This window comes from Pseudophryne corroboree, chromosome 1 (assembly GCF_028390025.1).
Source record: "Pseudophryne corroboree isolate aPseCor3 chromosome 1, aPseCor3.hap2, whole genome shotgun sequence".
Classification (NCBI taxonomy): Eukaryota; Metazoa; Chordata; class Amphibia; order Anura; family Myobatrachidae; genus Pseudophryne; species Pseudophryne corroboree.
Window position 1 is genome coordinate 548,614,797 of NC_086444.1, and position 19,283 is coordinate 548,634,079.

The 19,283-nt window shown below is 46.3% G+C and overlaps 2 protein-coding genes across 3 annotated transcripts in view; one reads left to right on the forward strand and one right to left on the reverse strand.

Moving 5' to 3' along the window:
• The window catches only part of IFT74 (intraflagellar transport 74), a 386,790-nt gene that overhangs the window by 170,695 nt on the left and 196,812 nt on the right, over window positions 1–19,283 (reverse strand). The window lies entirely within an intron of this gene.
• LRRC19 (leucine rich repeat containing 19) overlaps window positions 1–19,283 on the forward strand; it is a 65,656-nt gene that overhangs the window by 26,600 nt on the left and 19,773 nt on the right. Inside the window, exon 2 of the mRNA XM_063920237.1 lies at window positions 8,495–8,572. Within this exon, the coding sequence (XP_063776307.1) occupies window positions 8,504–8,572 (69 nt within the window). The 5' untranslated portion in view covers window positions 8,495–8,503. The remainder of the gene's footprint in view (window positions 1–8,494; window positions 8,573–19,283) is intronic.

Genomic DNA, 19,283 nt, shown 5'->3' on the forward strand with positions numbered 1-19,283 from the left:
AAGTTTGCACCTCGCTTCATCGGTCCTTTTAAAATTGATCAAGTCATCAATCCTGTTGCTTACAGACTCCAGTTACCTCCTTTCTTAAAAGTACCCAGGACATTCCATGTTTCCCTGTTGAAACCGCTAATCTTGAATCGGTTTCATTCCTCACTTCCTCCAACTCCGAAAGTCCAAACTCAACGAGGCGTTGAGTATGAAGTGGCCAAGATCCTGGACTCACGTCACCGTTACGGTCAACTTCAGTATCTTATTGACTGGAAGGGTTATGGCCCTGAGGAACGTTCATGGACCAATGCTTCTGATGTCCATGCTCCTGCCTTGGTCCGGAGATTCCATTCCAAGTTTCCTCAAAAGCCAAAGAAGTGTCCTGGGGCCACTCCTAAAGGGGGGGGTGCTGTCACGATCCGGGTATCTGGACGCCATTTCTTACCTATCAGATGCCTCCTAAGGCTGGCTCAGCGCTCCAGGACCGGATCCCATCTGTTATCCTGATGTGCACATTCCCGCATCCTCTCCTGTCTCTCTGGACGCAGTCACAGTAACGCCTTATACATCTGGCATGGCGTCTCCCGCGTCCTCCGCCGCCGTCCCTGAGCTTCTGCATTCTGAGTGGCGATTACGTCAGCCGCGGCCTCCGCTGTGTCCGCGTGGTCGGATGTGCATCTGTCAGCCTGGCGTCTCATGTCTCCGGTGGCCGGCGCCGCCATTACTGTTTTCCAGACCACATGGTTTACAATCCAAACTTCCCTCCAAGTGTCTGCATGGGCGCAGCCATCTTGGATTCTGTCAGCTGATCTTTCCTACCAATCCGTTGTCAGTATTATTAATTTGCATAATTGCCTAGCCAATGCCTTCCTTGCTGCAGGTATAAATAGGTTGTGCCTGAGCAAGGAAGGCGTCAGTGCTTTGGTTGTCAAACCTAGTTCCAGTTTGTCTCTCTTCTGTGAATGTCTTCCAGGTTCCAGCTCCTGTCTCCAGACTTCTGCTATAGAGACCCGCACCAGCATTCCATCTGCGGTGTAGCCTGACTCTCCGATCCATTTTGGACTCACCTGTTTCCAGCTACAACATCACCTGCTTCCAGCTCAGCTTCCAGCAGTGTACAGCTTCTCTTAAAGGGCCGGTGTCCTTTCTGCAGTTTACCACTCTCCACCGGCATTATTATTTCTCCGCTCTCAAATTCTACATTTCATCTACATTGCATCGCTCTCAAGCTTTATTTATTATTTAACTGGTTCCAGCCAGTATCCACTCCGTGCCAACACCTGTCTGGTTCTAACCAGTACCCACAGCAGCATTTTATCTACAGCAGTCCAGCTTTCCCTGGAACACCAGCTGGTACGACCCTGGGCTTTCCTCATTGCTACAGTTGAGCCTGGTAAGGACTTTCCAACTTGCAGATAATAAGAACTGTCTCATACCACCAGAGCTCTGTGGCCCCTGCCACCCTGTAGTACCCAGGAACTGTATTATTATTTCTCTGCTGATTTTTATGTTACTTTTTACTGCTACTGTGATGCATGGAGTTTTGTCATAAATAAATATCATTGACTTTTACTCAAGTTGTCGTGGTCACGCCTTCGGGCGGTTTCTCTTCATGTTACTTACATGTCCAGGGGTCTGATACAATCTCCCAGGTTCCGGTACATCTCAGCCCCTACAACTGAGGCTGCCTTCCGTCAGCTCAGGCCCTCAGTTGTGACAGACATTGTCCGACTGAACCTGAATGGCTTGATCTTGCAGAAGATGTGCCACTTGTAGAAGGGCATTGCATATGGCCCTTAGTTCCAGAATGTTTATTGGAAGGATGGCTTCCTGACTTGACCACTATCCTTGGAAGTTTTCCCCCCGGGTGACTGCTCCCCAACCTCTGAGGCTTGCATCTGTGGTTAGAAGAATCCAATTTTGAATCCAAACCTGCAGCCGTCGAATAGATGAGAAGTCTGCAGTCACCAGAGAAGCGAAATTCTGGCTTTCGGCGAAAGGCGTATCCGCTGGTGCATGTGAAGATGCGATCCGGACCACTTGTCCAGGAGATCCAGCTGGAAGAATCTAGCATGGAATCTTCCATACTGCAGTGCCTCGTAGGAGGCTACCATCTTCCCCAGAAGGAGAATGCACTGATGAACCGATACCCAGGCTGGCTTCAGGACATCCCGGACCATTGACTGTAACACCAACATTTTTTCCAATGGAAGAAACACCCTCTGTACTTCTGTGTCGAGTATCATCCCCAAGAAGGGAAGTCTCCTTATTGGTTCCAAATGTGATTTTGGAAGATTCAGAATCCATCCATGATCCTGAAGTAGTTGAGTTGAGAGAGCAATACTCTGCAACAACCACTCCCAGTAGATCGTCCAGGTATGGAATTATGTTCACTCCCTGCTTGCGGAGGAGGAGCATCATTTCTGCCATGACCTTGGTGAACTCCCTCGGTGCTGTGGAGAGGCCAAATGGCAGTGCCTGGAACTGATAGTAACATTCCTGTAGTGCAAACCTTAGATAGGCCTGGTGAGGCAGCCAGATCGGAATCTGAAGCTATGCATCTTTGATATCCAGAGATACCAGGAATTCCCCCTCTTCCAGACCTGAGATTACCGCTCTCAGAGACTCCATCTTGAACTTGAATACCCACAAGTAGGGGTTCAAGGATTTTAGGTTTAATATCGGTCTAACCGAACCGTCCGGTTTCGGTACCACAAACAGGTTGGAGTAATAACCCTTGTTCTGTAGTTGAGGTGGAACTAGAACAATAACCTGTGTCAGAACCAATTTTTCAATAGCCTCCTGCAGGATTGTATTGTCTTCCTGAGAAGCGGGTATGCCTGATTTGAAGAATCTGTGAGGTGGGAGTTCTTGAAATTCCAGTCTGTACCCCTGGGCAATAATATCTTTGACCCAGGGGTCTAGGCATGATATCGCCCAGATGTGACTGAAATCTTTTAATCTAGCTCCCACCTGCCTGACTCTCAGGCAGTGTGGTCCACCATCATGCCGAAGGTTTTGAGGAAGCAGAACCTGAGGTCTGTTCCCGGGAACCTGCCGCTGCAGGTTTTCTGGATTTCCCTCGACCTCCTCTAAAGGAAGTGGAGGGACATTTGGATTTGTTTTTAAACTTTGCGGTCCGAAAGGACTGCAGTGTAAATGCAGCTGCGGAAGGAAGATATGTCGACTTACCCGCAGTTGCCTTGGATATCCACGTATCCAGTGCGTCCCCAAACAGGTCCTCACCTGTGAAGGGCAGGCTCTCCACGCTTCTCCTGGAGTCTGCATCCGCAGTCCACTGGCATAGCCACAGTCCTCTGCATGCCGAAACTGCCATAGCTGTAATCCGTGCGTTAAACAGGCCAATTTCCTTCATGGCCTCCACCATGAAGCTTGCAGAATCCTGTATGTGACGCAAAAGCAAGTCTATTTCACTCCTATTCCCGGAATCTTAATCATCAAGTAAGGTGCCTGACCTCTTTACAAGGGCCCTAGAGATCCACGCACAAGTAATAGTGGGTCTCTGGGCCACGCTTGCAGTGGTGTACAGTGATTTGAGCATAGTCTCAATTTTGCGGTCAGCCGTATCCTTTAAGGAGGCTGCGCCAGGGACAGGTAGAACAACCTTTTTTGATAATCTAGACACAGAGGCATCCACAATAGGTGGGTTTTCCCATTTCTTCCTATCCTCCTGAGGGAAAGGAAAGGAAATAAGTAACCTTTTAGGGATCTGGAATTTTTTCTCTGGATCCTCCCTGGTTCCTTCAAATAAGGAGTTTAACTCCTTTGATGCAGGGAAAGTAACCGAGGATTTCTTTTTTTACATTAAAATAAGACTCCTAGTCTTCAACAGGTACAGGTACCTACTCTGTGATTTGCAATACGTCCCTAATGGCCTCAATCATAGTTGCACCCCTTGGGCAAGAGCTGCGTCGCCCCCTCCCAGATCCACTTCACCATCCCATGTATCTGAGGCATCGTCATCAGTGTCAGCCTGCAATATCTGGGCCAGTGTATGCTTTAGTGGATATGTGGGTGGGGTGAGAGGCGCAGTTGTTAGGGCTGAATCTTTATTCATCAGATCCTCCACAGATTTTCTTAAAAACTGCGCCTCCTTCTCAGTATGGGATAATTTGGTAGAAATATTTGAAATCATCCTCCTTATGAAGTCCACCCAAGGAGGTTCGGACCCAGAAGCCTGAGAATGTGTACTGTTCGGAGAACATTGTATAGACTCTCCAGGTGAAGAGAAACACAGTCCTTTGACATAGTAATGTGAGATATGTGCACACATACACAGGAAAATGTCAGACACAATTTCCCACTTTCCTATTCAATAAACTTATATTGGTCTTGATCACTTCCTTTGTTAAATCTCCATTTATTAGATATATTTCCCCACTCATATCAAATTTTTTGGTGCACGGTATTAACCCCCCCCCAAGTTATATCTATATTAATAATCGACCAGTTTGTTCCCTCTTCCTGGTTTGCGTTCCACTGCTGAGACAAGTGGAATGCAAACAGGATATTACAGATTGTGAGTACGACAACTGTACCGTAGGATGCCGGATTGCGTTCCAAGGCAGAAAGAGGTGGAATGCAATCCGGAAATGGAGACCTCTGTATTTTGCGGCCGCAAAGTGTAGCTAAGGCATCACTCTACACATTCCCCTGAATACGTCCCACCGGAGGGTGGAACGCATACAGGAAGTCTGCTCAGCAAGGCTCATTATGTCTACTCCTGAATGCGTTCCACCATCGGGTGAAGCGCATACAGGAAATCCTTTCCTTCGTTACATGGCGCTAGGGATTATGGGTTAGCTGCCCTATTAGTGGCGTTTAGCCGTTTATAACCTTTTACTATTATTTATAAGCCCTGTATGTATTGTAAAATCGACGGTTTCCCATCGGGGAAACTGTGGAAACTAATATACATTATTAACGTGCCAAACTTACTATATGTATGACACACTCAGAGGAAGTGATGTCATGACTAGGATCACTTAAATACCGTGACAGGCAACACACCAGTCATTTCATTTAGACTCGTGACCTGTGCATATGCTCTGGTTTGGAGCCTGTAAGTATTATGACCAAATTGGTCCACTTTATTCTTTGCTGCAATATTTAAGTTACTTACTGTTTTTTTTTTTATTGGAGAACGTACCTTATATATTTGTTAAATTGTAATAAGAATGTAAAATATATATGTACAATCTGGAAACATTCAGCATCTATTATTGATAACATACTGTATTTGATTGCTTATATATTTATAATGAAAATTTAATTTATGTACAATTTAAAAAAAAATAATTAGGATCAAATATGGAAACTTTTTTTCTGTTCTAAGGCTCCATACTACTGTGTTCCTACCAAAAATATATCAGTGTGAACTTATTACAGTATACCAGTGAATCTTTGTTGTCATCAGATTGGAAGTGTTATATTTATATAGGCATGTAAATGTTTTTAAATTATGTGGAACCTCACACGTTAGACCATTTAAAATACTTATTTATCACTTAATATTATAACCCTTCTATTCATAGGGCGACCCTTTGGGAAGCCATTCTACAAATTTTGTCCAAACAAAATTACCACTATAGAACAACTGTGCCATTACTTCTCATGGTATGCTGCCTCTTTTTCTCTTGTATTTTGGCATCTAGTCCTATTGATTGGTTTATAATTAGGACCTATCCATTATAGTTCTATGGTCGTCTAAGACCAATTCAAGGAATGAGCGTGACTGTGCAGTAAACCTGAAACCTATTTGGTATGTTATTTGATATCATTCAAACATATAAATTCATTAGTGTTAATCTCCATTACAATATTGTGATGTTCCTCCCCCTCTCTTCCATCACAAAAGTTGTATACCCCTGATGAAGTCGTTAAGAAGAAACGCGTAGGGTTCATCAATCAATATCTGCCATGTCTCGGTGTATGTGAATTCCACCCTGAGCTCACACTTTTTGCTAAAGGCGAGGGTGGAATCTATTCCAACTTCTTGTACTCAGACATGTGTATGGATTCACTGATTTTATGTTAAAATGTATGTCATTTTAAATATTTTTTAATAAGTAAAAGAAAATCCTGTACTATATATATCTGATTTCTTTGACCATATGAATCCTTGCATTACCTTGATACACTGAACATCGGATTGATCCACTGGAGCGAACAGCTTCCTTCTGAACTGAGTTTACAGTATATATATATATATATATATATATATATATATATATATATATATATATATATATATATATATATATATATATATATATATATAAAATTCTGGTACCACAGATAATTTTTTAGAACCTCCAAGTTTAATTGGTGGTCATCACACATCTATAGGACACTGCACTATGCCATTAAATTCACTGCAGAAATGTGTTAGCTTGTATCATATCATAGTTTTATATAGCATGTGCAGTGAAAAGTGTATGTGCTATATGCGCCACCAGACATGCATGCTGCTCTGATACTATGACAAACAATTAAGGATATAGCTGATGTGATTTATAATTTATACTGCACAGCCCCATATGTAACACTATAGAGTCACGGACAAGTGTGATACACAGATATAATTGGTCTCTAGAAAGTGCTCAAACAGTAATGATTACTGCTTAGAATTTACTTGCACAGAAGAGGCGATTTCTCACTGATTTAACACTGCCCGACTCATTTCCTATTGTGTTGCACTGGTTTGGGGAGAAATCACAAACTTCAGATGCGGACAAGAATATAAAGCGATACGAGGTTACACAATTCTGCAGTAAATTTAACTGCATAATACAGTGAACATATCTTATGAGAACACCATTTTTATTTGGGATATGTTCTATAGATGCATGGGATACGGTCGTTAGGTCGACACAGCTTAGGTCGACAGTCATTAGGTCAACCACTGAAGGTTGACATGGTCAATAGGTCGACATGGTCATTAGGTCAACATGTACTAGGTCGACAGGTCAAAAGGCCGACATGAGTTTTTCCATTTTTAATTTTTTTGGAGGGGATTTTTACATACTTGACGAACCACATGGACTACGATTGGAACAGTAACCTGTGCCAAGCGAAACGGAGTGCTGCGAGGGGACACGGTGCACTAATTGGGGTTCCACGTCACTTTACGAAGAAAACGACACCAAAAAAAGTCCAAAAACTCATGTCGACCTTTTCACCTGTCGAGCTAGTACATGTCGACCTTCAGTGGTCAACCTAATGACTGTCGACCTAAGTTGAGTCGACCCAATGACCCGTACCCAGATGTATGATGACATTTGTAACTTATGTGATACTGTTTCAAACAGAGTATCAATTGAAACATTCATGTGGATACACTGTCCCTAGACTGAACAGTAGTATAGGAATCTCTTCAGCTATAACAGTGGAATTTGCAACAAGACAATAGATGCTGTGGAATGAGCTGTTAAGCCAGCACAAATTAGTTATATAAGAACAAGAGATGACGGCTAGTTTTGGATTCTTATTTTATTGCACTTATTTCATCACTTTTTCACTATCCCTTATTTTAGATTTCACCATTTTAACAGACATAATAAAATTAAAGTACCTTTTCACATATACCAATAAAGTTTATAGCTTTTATTATGATTAAATGATGTCCCTGTGCACCCTTGAGGCTACTTTTTCTTTTTTGTGATGTTTATACTGTTTAAGTAGTAGCATCTCACAACAGCTCTGTGAACTGTACGGTAGATAAACCTGTTATAGAAAAGATATACTGAGAGAGGACACTTGATAACTATATAATTTGAGAGACAGAAAAATACTAGTGCAGGATTTATCCTTGTTCTGCTAATTTGGACTGTTTGTTGGGGGTAATTCCAAGTTGATCGCAGCAGGATTTTTTTTTAGCAGTTGGGCAAAACCATGTGCACTGCAGGGGGGGCAGATATAACATTTGCAGAGAGAGTTAGATTTGGGTGGGTTATTTTGTTTCTATGCAGGGTAAATACTGGCTGCTTTATTTTTACACTGCAATTTAGATTGCAGCTTGAACACACCCCACCCAAATCTCTCTCTCTCTGCACATGTTATATCTGCCTCCCCTGCAGTGCACATAGTTTTGCCCAATTGCTAACAAACTTGAAGCTGCGATCAACTCAGAATTACCCCCGTTATACAGTAGTTTGCATTGCTCGTATTAAAGACCTGCTGATACGTTATTACAGTAATATTATCAATGATTAACTGTATGAATTTAGTTGCTACGAGTAACGTGCGTCCCTTTTGAAGGTCAGTGCCCCCCCCTCCCAAAGTGTATCAGGTTGCCTATCACTGCTTTAAATCATCTAGAATTACTAGTATTTCAGGCCTCCTAGTTTGACCAATTAGTGCTATAGGTAAGTCATATTAAGGCTGCTTGAACTGCTTTGAAATGTTACAGATAATACTAGTAATCAAAACAGTAATGAAAAGGGGGCTGTATTACAAACGTAAAACTGAGTATTGTTCACTTCAGGCAGTAAAGATGAAAATCCTTTTGGTGATGATGTGGTGCGGAGGCATCTACGCCCAGCTCCAGTGTGACCATTCACTGGTAAGTACTCATCATGGGTAGAGCAACCTTAAACTGTTTTACTATTTAAATCAATTTAAAATAAAAACATTAACTACAAAGTTATATATATACAAAAATTAAGTTTTCCTATGGTTTCATCCTGTAAAGAACTAAATAAAACAGTTCTGTCCAAAATCAGAGAAAATGTATTAGAAACATATAGTGTTGCATGTAGTAACCACTTACAATCATACTTGCCTACCCTCCAGGAAGCTGCGGGAGACTCATGACTTTTTGAGTATACCCTGCAGCTCCGGAATGTAGGTGGTTCTCCTGCATCCCGCATGCTTCTTATTGAAGTGGCAGGATGGAGATAAAATCACTGTAATCACGACAACTGCAGGTAGTGGGAGGAGCTAAATTGCGCAATTTGAGTCTTTTAGCCCCGCCCCTTACTTGTGAATCGCAGGCAGTTTCTAATCTTTGAGGCGGGACCTGATGACGTGACCGTCTGGCCCTGCCCCCCAAAGTGGCCTGCTGCAAAACACACACAAAAAAAAAATGTTAGACCTGACATCTACAGTTGGGGCCGGATATAAGTCCAAGTTGGCCGGAGGTGCAGGTTACCGGCCGAACTCTGAATTTTTTGGGAAACGCCAATCATGTACAAGGCAAAACCATGCCTTGTACATGATTGGCACTTTAAAAAACGTCCGAGTTCGACTGGGAACCTGCACCTCTGGCCAACTCAGACATCATTACATCAGGCCCCTGGAATTTTAAGGCAAAATATAAGACAATGGTTCCCCAACATTTTTGAATCACAGCGCCCTAGACTATAAGCTTTTTTTTCATGGCACCCCTAGGTAAAATGTTTCTTATTGAGAAATTCAGAAAAAATAGGATTTTAAATACCTACCATAAATGCTTTTCTCGTAGTCCATAAGGGATATTGGGGACACATTAGTATGATGGGTATAGACAGGGTCCAAAGGAGCCAGTGCACTTTAAATTTCTTCCACTGGGTATGCTGGCTCCTCCCCTCTATGCCCCCTCCTACAGGCAGTTATAGGTAAAACAGTGCCCGAAGGAGAAATTACATACTTGAGAGAAGGAACATAACAACGAGAAGTGTGGTGAGATTTATACACCAGCACACCATAACATAACTGGGCCAGCAACAGCTGGCAACATAAACAGCAACAGCTGAACAGGTGACACATAACAGAGAACCTGCAGAAAGTCACAGCACAGCGGTGGGCGCCCAATATCCCTTATGGACTAGGAGAAATGGATTTACCGGTAGGTATTTAAAATCCTATTTTCTTCCAGAACGGGTGGGAACGTGCAGAGACATCTGAAGCACCGCTTGCCCAAACTGGGTATTCTTTTTGGCCAGGGAATCAAACTTGTAGAACTTCACAAAAGTGTTCTTACCCGACCAGGTAGCCGCTCGGCACAGCTGCAGGGCCGAGACTCCACAGGCAGTCGCCCAAGAAGACCCCACTGATCTTGTAGAGTGGGCCTTCAGAGACTGTGGAACAGGTAAGGCTGCAAGACATAGGCCTGCTGAATAGTGAGCCGCAGCCAACAAGCAATGGACTGCTTTGAAGCAGGGCAACCCTTTTTCTGTGCATCATACAGCAAAACCAAGGAATCCGTCTTTCTGATCCGAGCTGTCTTCCTGACATAGATCTTCAAAGCTCGCACCGCACTCAATGCCTCAGGAGGGGCAGAAGTGCCAGAACTGGAAGGAATTACAATAGGTTGATTCAAGTGAAACGCGGAGCCCACCTTCGGCAGGAACTGCTGCCTAGTCCGGAGCTCCTCTCTGCTCTCATAAAAGACCAAGTATGGACTTTTACACGATAAGGCCCCCAATTCTGAGTTACGCCTAGCAGAAGCCAGGGCCAGTAACATCACCGTCTTCCACATGAGGTACTTGGCTTCTACCAACATCAGAGGTTCAAACCAGGAGGACTGCAGAAATCTTAACACCACATCCAAATTCCCAAGGTCCCGTAGGCGGCACAAACGGAAGTTGTATGTGAAGCACTCCTTGCAAGAAGGTCTGAACTTCTGGCAACACAGACAATTTATTTTGGAAGAAAATTGAAAGAGCTGAAATCTGGACCTTAATGGATCACAGACGTAAGCCTTTATCCACTCCAGCCTGCAGGAAACGAAGGAATCTTCCCAAGTGGAAATATGCAGATGGATATGTGCGTTCTTCGCACCAGGAGACATATCTCCGCCAGATATGATAGTATTTTGACGTCACAGGTTTTCTGGCTTGCACCATAGTGGTAATCACCTTTTTGGAAAGACCTTTGCGAGCTAGGATGTTCCGCTCAACTTCCAAGCCATCAAACAAAGCGTAAGTCAGGGTAGACGAACGGTCCTTGCTGAAGAAGATCCTTTCTTAGTGGCAGAGGTCAAGTGTCTACTACGGACATGTCCAGAAGAGCCGCGTACCACGCTCTCCAAGCCATTCTGGAGAAATCAGGATTGCTTGCACTCCTTGGTGCTTGATCCTGTTGAGCACCTTTGGGGAATTGGAGGAAACAGGTATACCAGCTGGAAAGGCCAAGGTGATGTCAGCGCATCCACTGTGCTCGCCTGAGGGTCCCTGGTTCGCGAGCAGGAGCAGCAAAGTTTTTTGTAGAGTCGAGACACCATCATGTCAATCTGCGGGCATCCCCACCTGTCAATGATCTGTTGAAACACCTGAGGGTGTAGTTCCCACTCCCCTGGGTGGAGATCATGACGACTCATGAAGCCCGCTTCCCAGTTGTCCACTCCCGGAATGAAGATTGCGGACAGTGCTCTTGCATTTCTTTCTGCCCAGAGGAGTATTCTTGACACTTCTCGCATGCAGGCCCTGCTTTTTGTCCCTCCTTGTCGATTGATGTACGTTACAGCCGTGGCATTGTCCGACTGAACCTGGATTGCTAGATCCTGGAGCAGAGGGGAGGCCTGAATCAGAGCATTGTAGATAGCCCGAAGTTCCAGTATGTTGATCGGAAGTAGGGCCTCTTGGGCAGACCACCTACCCTGGAACTGCGCCCCCTGGGTGACAGCTCCCCATCCTCTCATGCTTGCATCCGTCGTGAGGAGGACCCAATCCTGAATCCCGAAGCATCAACCTTCAGGTAGATTGGAAGACTGTAGCCACCACAGGAGAGAAATCCTGGCCTGGGGTGACAGCTGAATCATCCGGTGCATCTGGAGATGGGAAGCGGACCACTTGTTCAGGATGTCCAACTGGAAGGGTCTGGCATGGAGCCTTCCATACTGTATCCCCTCGTACGAGGCCACCATCTTTCCCAACAATTTTATGCAAAGATGAATGGATACTCGAGCAGGTCGGAGAACCATGCAAACCATTTCCTGGAGTGTTCTTGCTTTGTCCTTTCAGAGGAACACTTTCTGTGCTACAGTATCCAGTAGCATACCCAGAAACAGGAGCCGCTGAGACGGTTCCAGGTGGGACTTCCCTCAGAGGAATAATATCTGTGCACAAATAGCGGCTCTCCCCCTAATCCACACCTTGCGCCAGTGATCCAGCGTGTGACAGTCTGGAGGAGCTGTGTGAGGCTGCTGCTACTCATGCAGAGGAAGGCGCCAAAATGCCACTGAGCCCGCTCTGATGTAGCTCCGCCCCCCTGTAATGGCGCCGGAGCTACTGATATATTTATACTGGCCATGTCTCCTAATCTCGCTGTAGCCTTACATAAATGTTTAGTACAGCATCGCTAGCCAGTCTCACGCAGGGGCTATAGCGGGTCCCCCCCAGGAGGGACCTGCATGCCTCACCCGTGCTTCTGCCACACAATGAACCGGGGCCCACGGTTTGTACTCACCACCGACGACCACCTTCAGGCAGTGTTAGGGGTGTGCGGCGTGCTGCGGTTGCGGCAATCAAGGCGCAGTGCCCGGCTGAACAAACAACCCCTCAGGACGGTGGTCCTGCAGCGGGGAAGCGGCTCTGCACCTCGCGAGGTCGGTGACTGACCCCCCCCCACCCCCACCCCCAACTGCCACGGCGCAGGTATGCTGTTGCCCAAACAGCATACCGAAAAAAACAAAAGTTTTAAAATAAACTGAAGAAAACTCTGGAGCTAGCAGAGTGTGCATCCTCTCCTGAGGGCACTTTTTGCTAAACTGCCTGTGGGAGGGGGCATAGAGGGTAGGAGCCAGCACACCCAGTGGAAAAATAAGAATTTACTTACCGATAATTCTATTTCTCGTAGTCCGTAGTGGATGCTGGGGACTCAGTCAGGACCATGGGGAATAGCGGCTCCGCAGGAGACAGGGCACAAAATTAAAAGTTTGACCACTAGGTGGTGTGCACTGGCTCCTCCCCCTATGACCCTCCTCCAAGCCTCAGTTAGGATACTGTGCCCGGACGAGCGTACACAATAAGGAAGGATTTTGAATCCCGGGTAAGACTCATACCAGCCACACCAATCACACTGTACAACTTGAGATCTAAACCCAGTTAACAGCATGATAACAGAGGAGCCTCTGAAAAGATGGCTTCCAACAATAATAACCCGATTTCTGTAACAATAACTATGTACAATTATTGCAGACAATCCGCACTTGGGATGGGCACCCAGCATCCACTACGGACTACGAGAAATAGAATTATCGGTAAGTAAATTCTTATTTTCTCTGACGTCCTAAGTGGATGCTGGGGACTCCGTCAGGACCATGGGGATTATACCAAAGCTCCCAAACGGGCGGGAGAGTGCGGATGACTCTGCAGCACCGAATGAGAGAACTCCAGGTCCTCCTTAGCCAGGGTATCAAATTTGTAGAATTTTACAAACGTGTTCTCCCCTGACCACGTAGCTGCTCGGCAGCGTTGTAATGCCGAGACCCCTCGGGCAGCCGCCCAAGGTGAGCCCACCTTCCTTGTGGAGTGGGCATTTACAGATTTTGGCTGTGGCAGGTCCTGCCACAGAATGCGCAAGTTGAATTGTGCTACCAATCCAACGTGCAATCGTCTGCTTAGACGCAGGAACACCCAGCTTGTTGGGTGCATACAGTATAAACAGCGAGTCAGACTTTCTGACTCCAGCCGTCCTTGAAATATATATATATATATTTTGAAGGCTCTGACAACGTCGAACAACTTGGAGTCCTCCAAGTCGCTAGAAGCCGCAGGCACCATAATAGGTTGGTTCAGGTGAAACGCTGATACCACCTTAGGGAGAAACTGAGGACGCGTCCGCAGTTCTGCCCTGTCCCAATGGAAAAACAGATATGGCTTTTGTACGAAAAAACCGCCAATTCTGACACTCTCCTGGCCGAAGCCAGGGCCAGTAGCATGGTCACTTTCCATGTAAGATATTTCAAATCCACCGATTTGAGTGGCTCAAACCAATGGGATTTGAGGAATCCCAAAACTACATTGAGATCCCACGGTGCCACTGGAGGCACAACCGGGGCTGTATATGTAGTACTCCTTTGACAAAAGCTTGGACTTCAGGAACTGAAGCCAATTCTTTCTGGAAGAAAATCGACAGGGCCGAAATTTGAACCTTAATGGACCCCAATTTGAGGCCCATAGACAATCCTGTTTGCAGGAAATGTAGGAATCGACCCAGTTGAAATTCCTCCGTCGGAGCCCTCTCCTTCAGGATCCGGCGTTCAACCGCAATGCCGTCAAACGCAGCCGCGGTAAGTCTAGAGGTAGAGTGCACGGATCCTCCGTGCGCATCTCTTGAAGTTCCGGGTACCAAGTCTTTCTTGGCAAATCCGGAGCCACGAGTATCGTTCTTACTCCCCTTCGCCTTATAATTCTCAGTACCTTGGGTATGAGAGGCAGAGGAGGGAACACATACATTGACTGGTACACCCATGGTGTTACCAACGCGTCCACAGCTATTGCCTGAGGGTCTCTTGACCTGGCGCAATACCGGTCCAGTTTTTTGTTGAGGCGGGACGCCATCATGTCCACCTTTGGTTTTTCCCAACGGTTCACAATCATGTGGAAGACTTCTGGATGAAGTCCCCACTCTCCCGGGTGGTGATCGTGTCTGCTGAGGAAGTCTGCTTCCCAGTTGTCCACTCCCGGAATGAACACTGCTGACAGTGCTATCACATGATTTTCTGCCCAGTGAAAAATCCTTGCAGCTTCTGCCATTGCCCTCCTGCTTCTTGTGTCGCCCTGTCTGTTTACGTGGGCGACTGCCGTGGTGTTGCCCTACTGGATCAACACCGGCTGACCCTGAAGCAGAGGTCTTGCCAGGCTTAGAGCATTGTAAATTGCCCTTAGCTCCAGTATATTTATGTGAAGTGAAGTATCCAGGCTTGACCACACTCCCTGGAAATTTCTTCCCTGTGTGACTGCTCCCCAGCCTCTCAGGCTGGCATTCGTGGTCACCAGGACCCAGTCCTGAATGCCGAATCTGCGGCCCTCCAAAAAGGTGAGCACTCTGCAACCACCACAGAAGATACCCCCTTGTCCTTGGAGACGGGGCTATCCGCTGATGCATCTGAAGATGCGATCCGGACCATTTGTCCAGCAGATCCCACTGAAAGGTTCTTGCGTGGAATCTGCCGAATGGAATCGCTTCGTAAGAAGCCATCATTTACCCAGGACTCTTGTGCATTGATGCACTGACACTTTTCCTGGTTTTAGGAGGTTCCTGACTAGCTCGGATAACTCCCTGGCTTTCTCCTCCGGGAGAAAAACCTTTTTCTGAACTGTGTCCAGAATCATCCCTAGGAACAGCAGACGTGTCGTCGGGCTCAGCTGGGATTTTGGAAAATTTAGAATCCACCCGTGCTGTTGCAGCACTACTTGGGTTAGTGCTACACCGGCCTCTAACTGTTCTCTGGATCTTGCCCTTATCAGGAGATCGTCCAAGTAAGGGATAATTAATACGCCTTTTCTTCGAAGAAGAATCATCATTTCGGCCATTACCTTGGTAAAGACCCGGGGTGCCGTGGACAATCCAAACGGCAACGTCTGAAACTGATAGTGACAGTTTTGTACCACGAACCTGAGGTACCCTTGGTTTGAAGGGCAAATTGGGACATGGAGGTAAGCATCCTTGATGTCCAAGGACACCATAAAGTCCCCTTCTTCCAGATTCGCTATCACTGCTCTGAGTGATTTCCTCTTGAACTTGAACCTTTGTATGTAAGTGTTCAAAAGATTTCAGACTTAGAATACGTCTCACCGAGCCGTCTGGCTTCGGCACCACAAACAGCGTGGAATAATACCCCTTTCCTTGTTAGTAGGGGTACCTTGACTATTACTTGCTGGGAATACAGCTTGTGAATAGCTTCCAACACCGTCTCCCTGTCGGAGGGAGATGTTGGTAAAGCAGACTTCAGGAGTCTGCGAGGAAGAGACGTCTCGAATTCCAAACTGTACCCCTGTGATACTACCTGCAGGATCCAGGGGTCGACTTGCGAGTGAGCCCACTGCGCGCTGAAATTCTTGAGACGACCCCCCCACCGGACCTGAGTCCGCTTGTAAGGCCCCAGCGACATGCTGAGGACTTTTCAGAAGCGGGGGAGTGCTTCTGCTCCTGGGAAGGAGCTGCTTGCTGCAGTCTCTTACCCTTTCCTTTGCCTCGGGCAGATATGAATGGCCTTTTGCCCGCTTGTTCTTATGAGAACGAAAGGATTGAGGCTGAAAAGACGGTGTCTTTTTCTGTTGGGAGATGACCTGAGGTAAAAAAGGTGGATTTTCCGGCTGTTGCCGTGGCCACCAAGTCCGATAGACCGACCCCAAATAAATCCTCCCCTTTATACGGCAAACTTCCATATGCCGCTTGGAATCCGCATCACCTGACCACTGTCGCGTCCATAAACTTCTTCTGGCAGAAATGGACAGCGCACTTACCCTTGATGCCAGAGTGCAAATATCCCTCTGTGCATCTCGCATATAAAGAAAATGCATCCTTTAAATGCTCTATAGTCAATAAAATATTGTCGCTATTCAGGGTATCAATATTTCCAGTCAGAGATTCCGACCAAACCCCCCCAGCACTGCACATCCATGCTGGGGTGATTGCTGGTCGCAGTATAACATCAGTATGTGTGTATATACTTTTTAGAGTATTTTCCAGCCTCCTATCAGCTGGATCTTTGAGGGCGGCCGTATCAGGAGACGGTAACGCCACTTGTTTTGATAAGCGTGTGAGCGCCTTATCTACCCTAGAGGGTGTTTCCCAGCGCGCCCTAACCTCTGGCGGGAAAGGGTATAATGCCAATAACTTCTCTGAAATTAGCAACTTCCTATCGGGGGTAACCCACGCTTCATCACACACTTCAATCAATTCATCTGATTCAGGAAAAACTACAGGTAGTTTTTTCACACCCCACATAATACCCATTTTTGTGGTACTTGTAGTATCAGAAATATGTAACTTCTCCTTCATTGCCGTGATTATGTAACGTGTGGCCCTACTGGAAAATACGTTTGTTTCTTCACCGTCGACACTGGAGTCAGTGTCCGTGTCTGTCGACCGACTGAGGTAATAGGCGTTTTAAAGCCCCTGACGGTGTTTGAGACGCCTGGACAGGTACTAATTGGTTTGCCGGCCGTCTCATATCGTCAACCGACCTTGTAGCGTGTTGACACTATCACGTAATTCCATAAATAAAGCCATCCATTCCGGTGTCGACTCCCTAGGGGGTGACATTCCATTACAGGCAATTGCTCCGCCTCCACACCAACATCGTCCTCATACCTGTCGACACACACGTACCGACACACAGCACACACACAGGGAATGCTCTGATAGAGGACAGGACCCCACTAGCCCTTTGGGGAGACAGAGGGAGAGTTTGCCAGCACACACCAAAGCGCTATAATTATACAGGGACAACCTTATAGTAAGTGTTTTCCCTTATAGCAGCTTAATATATAATAATATCGCCAAAAAATGCCCCCCCTCTCTGTTTTAACCCTGTTTCTGTAGTGCAGTGCAGGGGAGAGCCTGGGAGCCTTCCCACCAGCGGATCTGTGTGGGAAAAATGGCGCTGTGTGCTGAGGAGATAGGCCCCGCCCCCTTCACGGCGGGCTCTTCTCCCGGTTTTTTCTGTAATCCTGGCAGGGGTTAAATACATCCATATAGCCCAGGGGCTATATGTGATGTATTTTTAGCCAGTAAAGGTAATTACATTGCTGCCCAGGACGCCCCCCCCCAGCGCCCTGCACCCTCAGTGACCGCGGTGTGAAGTGTGCTGAGAGCAATGGCGCACAGCTGCAGTGCTGTGCGCTACCTTAAGAAGACTGGGAAGTCTTCAGCCGCCGATTTCTGGACCTCTTCTCTCTTCAGCATCTGTAAGGGGGCCGGCGGCGCGGCTCCGGTGACCCATCCAGGCTGTACCTGTGATCGTCCCTCTGGAGCTAGTGTCCAGTAGCCTAAGAAGCCAATCCATCCTGCACGCAGGTGAGTTCGCTTCTTCTCCCCTTAGTCCCGCGTTGCAGTGAGCCTGTTGCCAGCAGGACTCACTGAAAATAAAAAACCTAACAAACTTTTATTCTAAGCAGCTCTTTAGGAGAGCCACCTAGATTGCACCCTTCTCGGCCGGGCACAAAAACCTAACTGAGGCTTGGAGGAGGGTCATAGGGGGAGGAGCCAGTGCACACCACCTAGTGGTCAAACTTTTAATTTTGTGCCCTGTCTCCTGCGGAGCCGCTATTCCCCATGGTCCTGACGGAGTCCCCAGCATCCACTTAGGACGTCAGAGAAAAATGTAAAGTGCACTGGCTCCTTTGGACCCCGTCTATACCCATCGTACTAATGTGTCCCCAATATCCCTTATGGATGCTGAGAAAAAAATATCAAATTAAGTAAATTGTATATATAGGCCACCTTAGATTGAGTCATGTGGTGATGGACAGGATTTGCTTCTGTTTGTCAGCATATTTTATGATTTGGAGCCACAAGTACTATTTTTTCCTATTAAACTGACCATAAACAATTTGAATTGGTCTTGGACTACCAAACCAGGGCATCCCTGCAAGACCTCCAAGGCACACCCAGGATGCCACTGCTATAAGGGCAAGACTACCTTATTAATTTGCACCAGTGTTGACTGATGCATTATTTTTTTAATGTAAATTGGCCCTCTGAGAAACAGCTACAACCATTATTGAAACATGAAGAGCAAGGTATACTATTGCACAGTTTGTCAAAGCTGCCAATGATCAGGCATGACCAGGGCCATCTTAACGTTTAGACACACTGGGCAAGTACCCAGGGCCCCAAAATTCTAGTGGCCTTCGAGCAGGAGCATTTACTATATGGAAGCATGCGGAGAGATGGTGCTGGACTGCAGGAGGGGCATGTTAAGAATTTTTTTTTTTTTATTGGTTCACGTAAATAGGTGCGTAGGGGCCCCAGTGCATTGCTTTCCCCAGGGCCTACTATGCTGTTAAGACGGCCCTGGACATAACAGATGAATTTCAAGGGACAACACAAATAAATACTAAACCGGGTTGGTCTAGCATTTATTTCTGTTGCTGCTTTAAATCCATTGGTCAAAGCCGATGAGCCCTAAAAGCAGATTGTGTAGAGCTATTCTTGCTGAATAAAGAGTGTACCACATATATATATATATATATATATATATATATATATACATACATACATACATACACACACACACAAACACGCGGATTGGCCATAGGGTTTACAGGGAAGATTCCCGGTGGGCCGACACACCCGTGGGGCCTGTTTCGTTTGAGGACATGTGGTCCTTTTTATAGGCATAA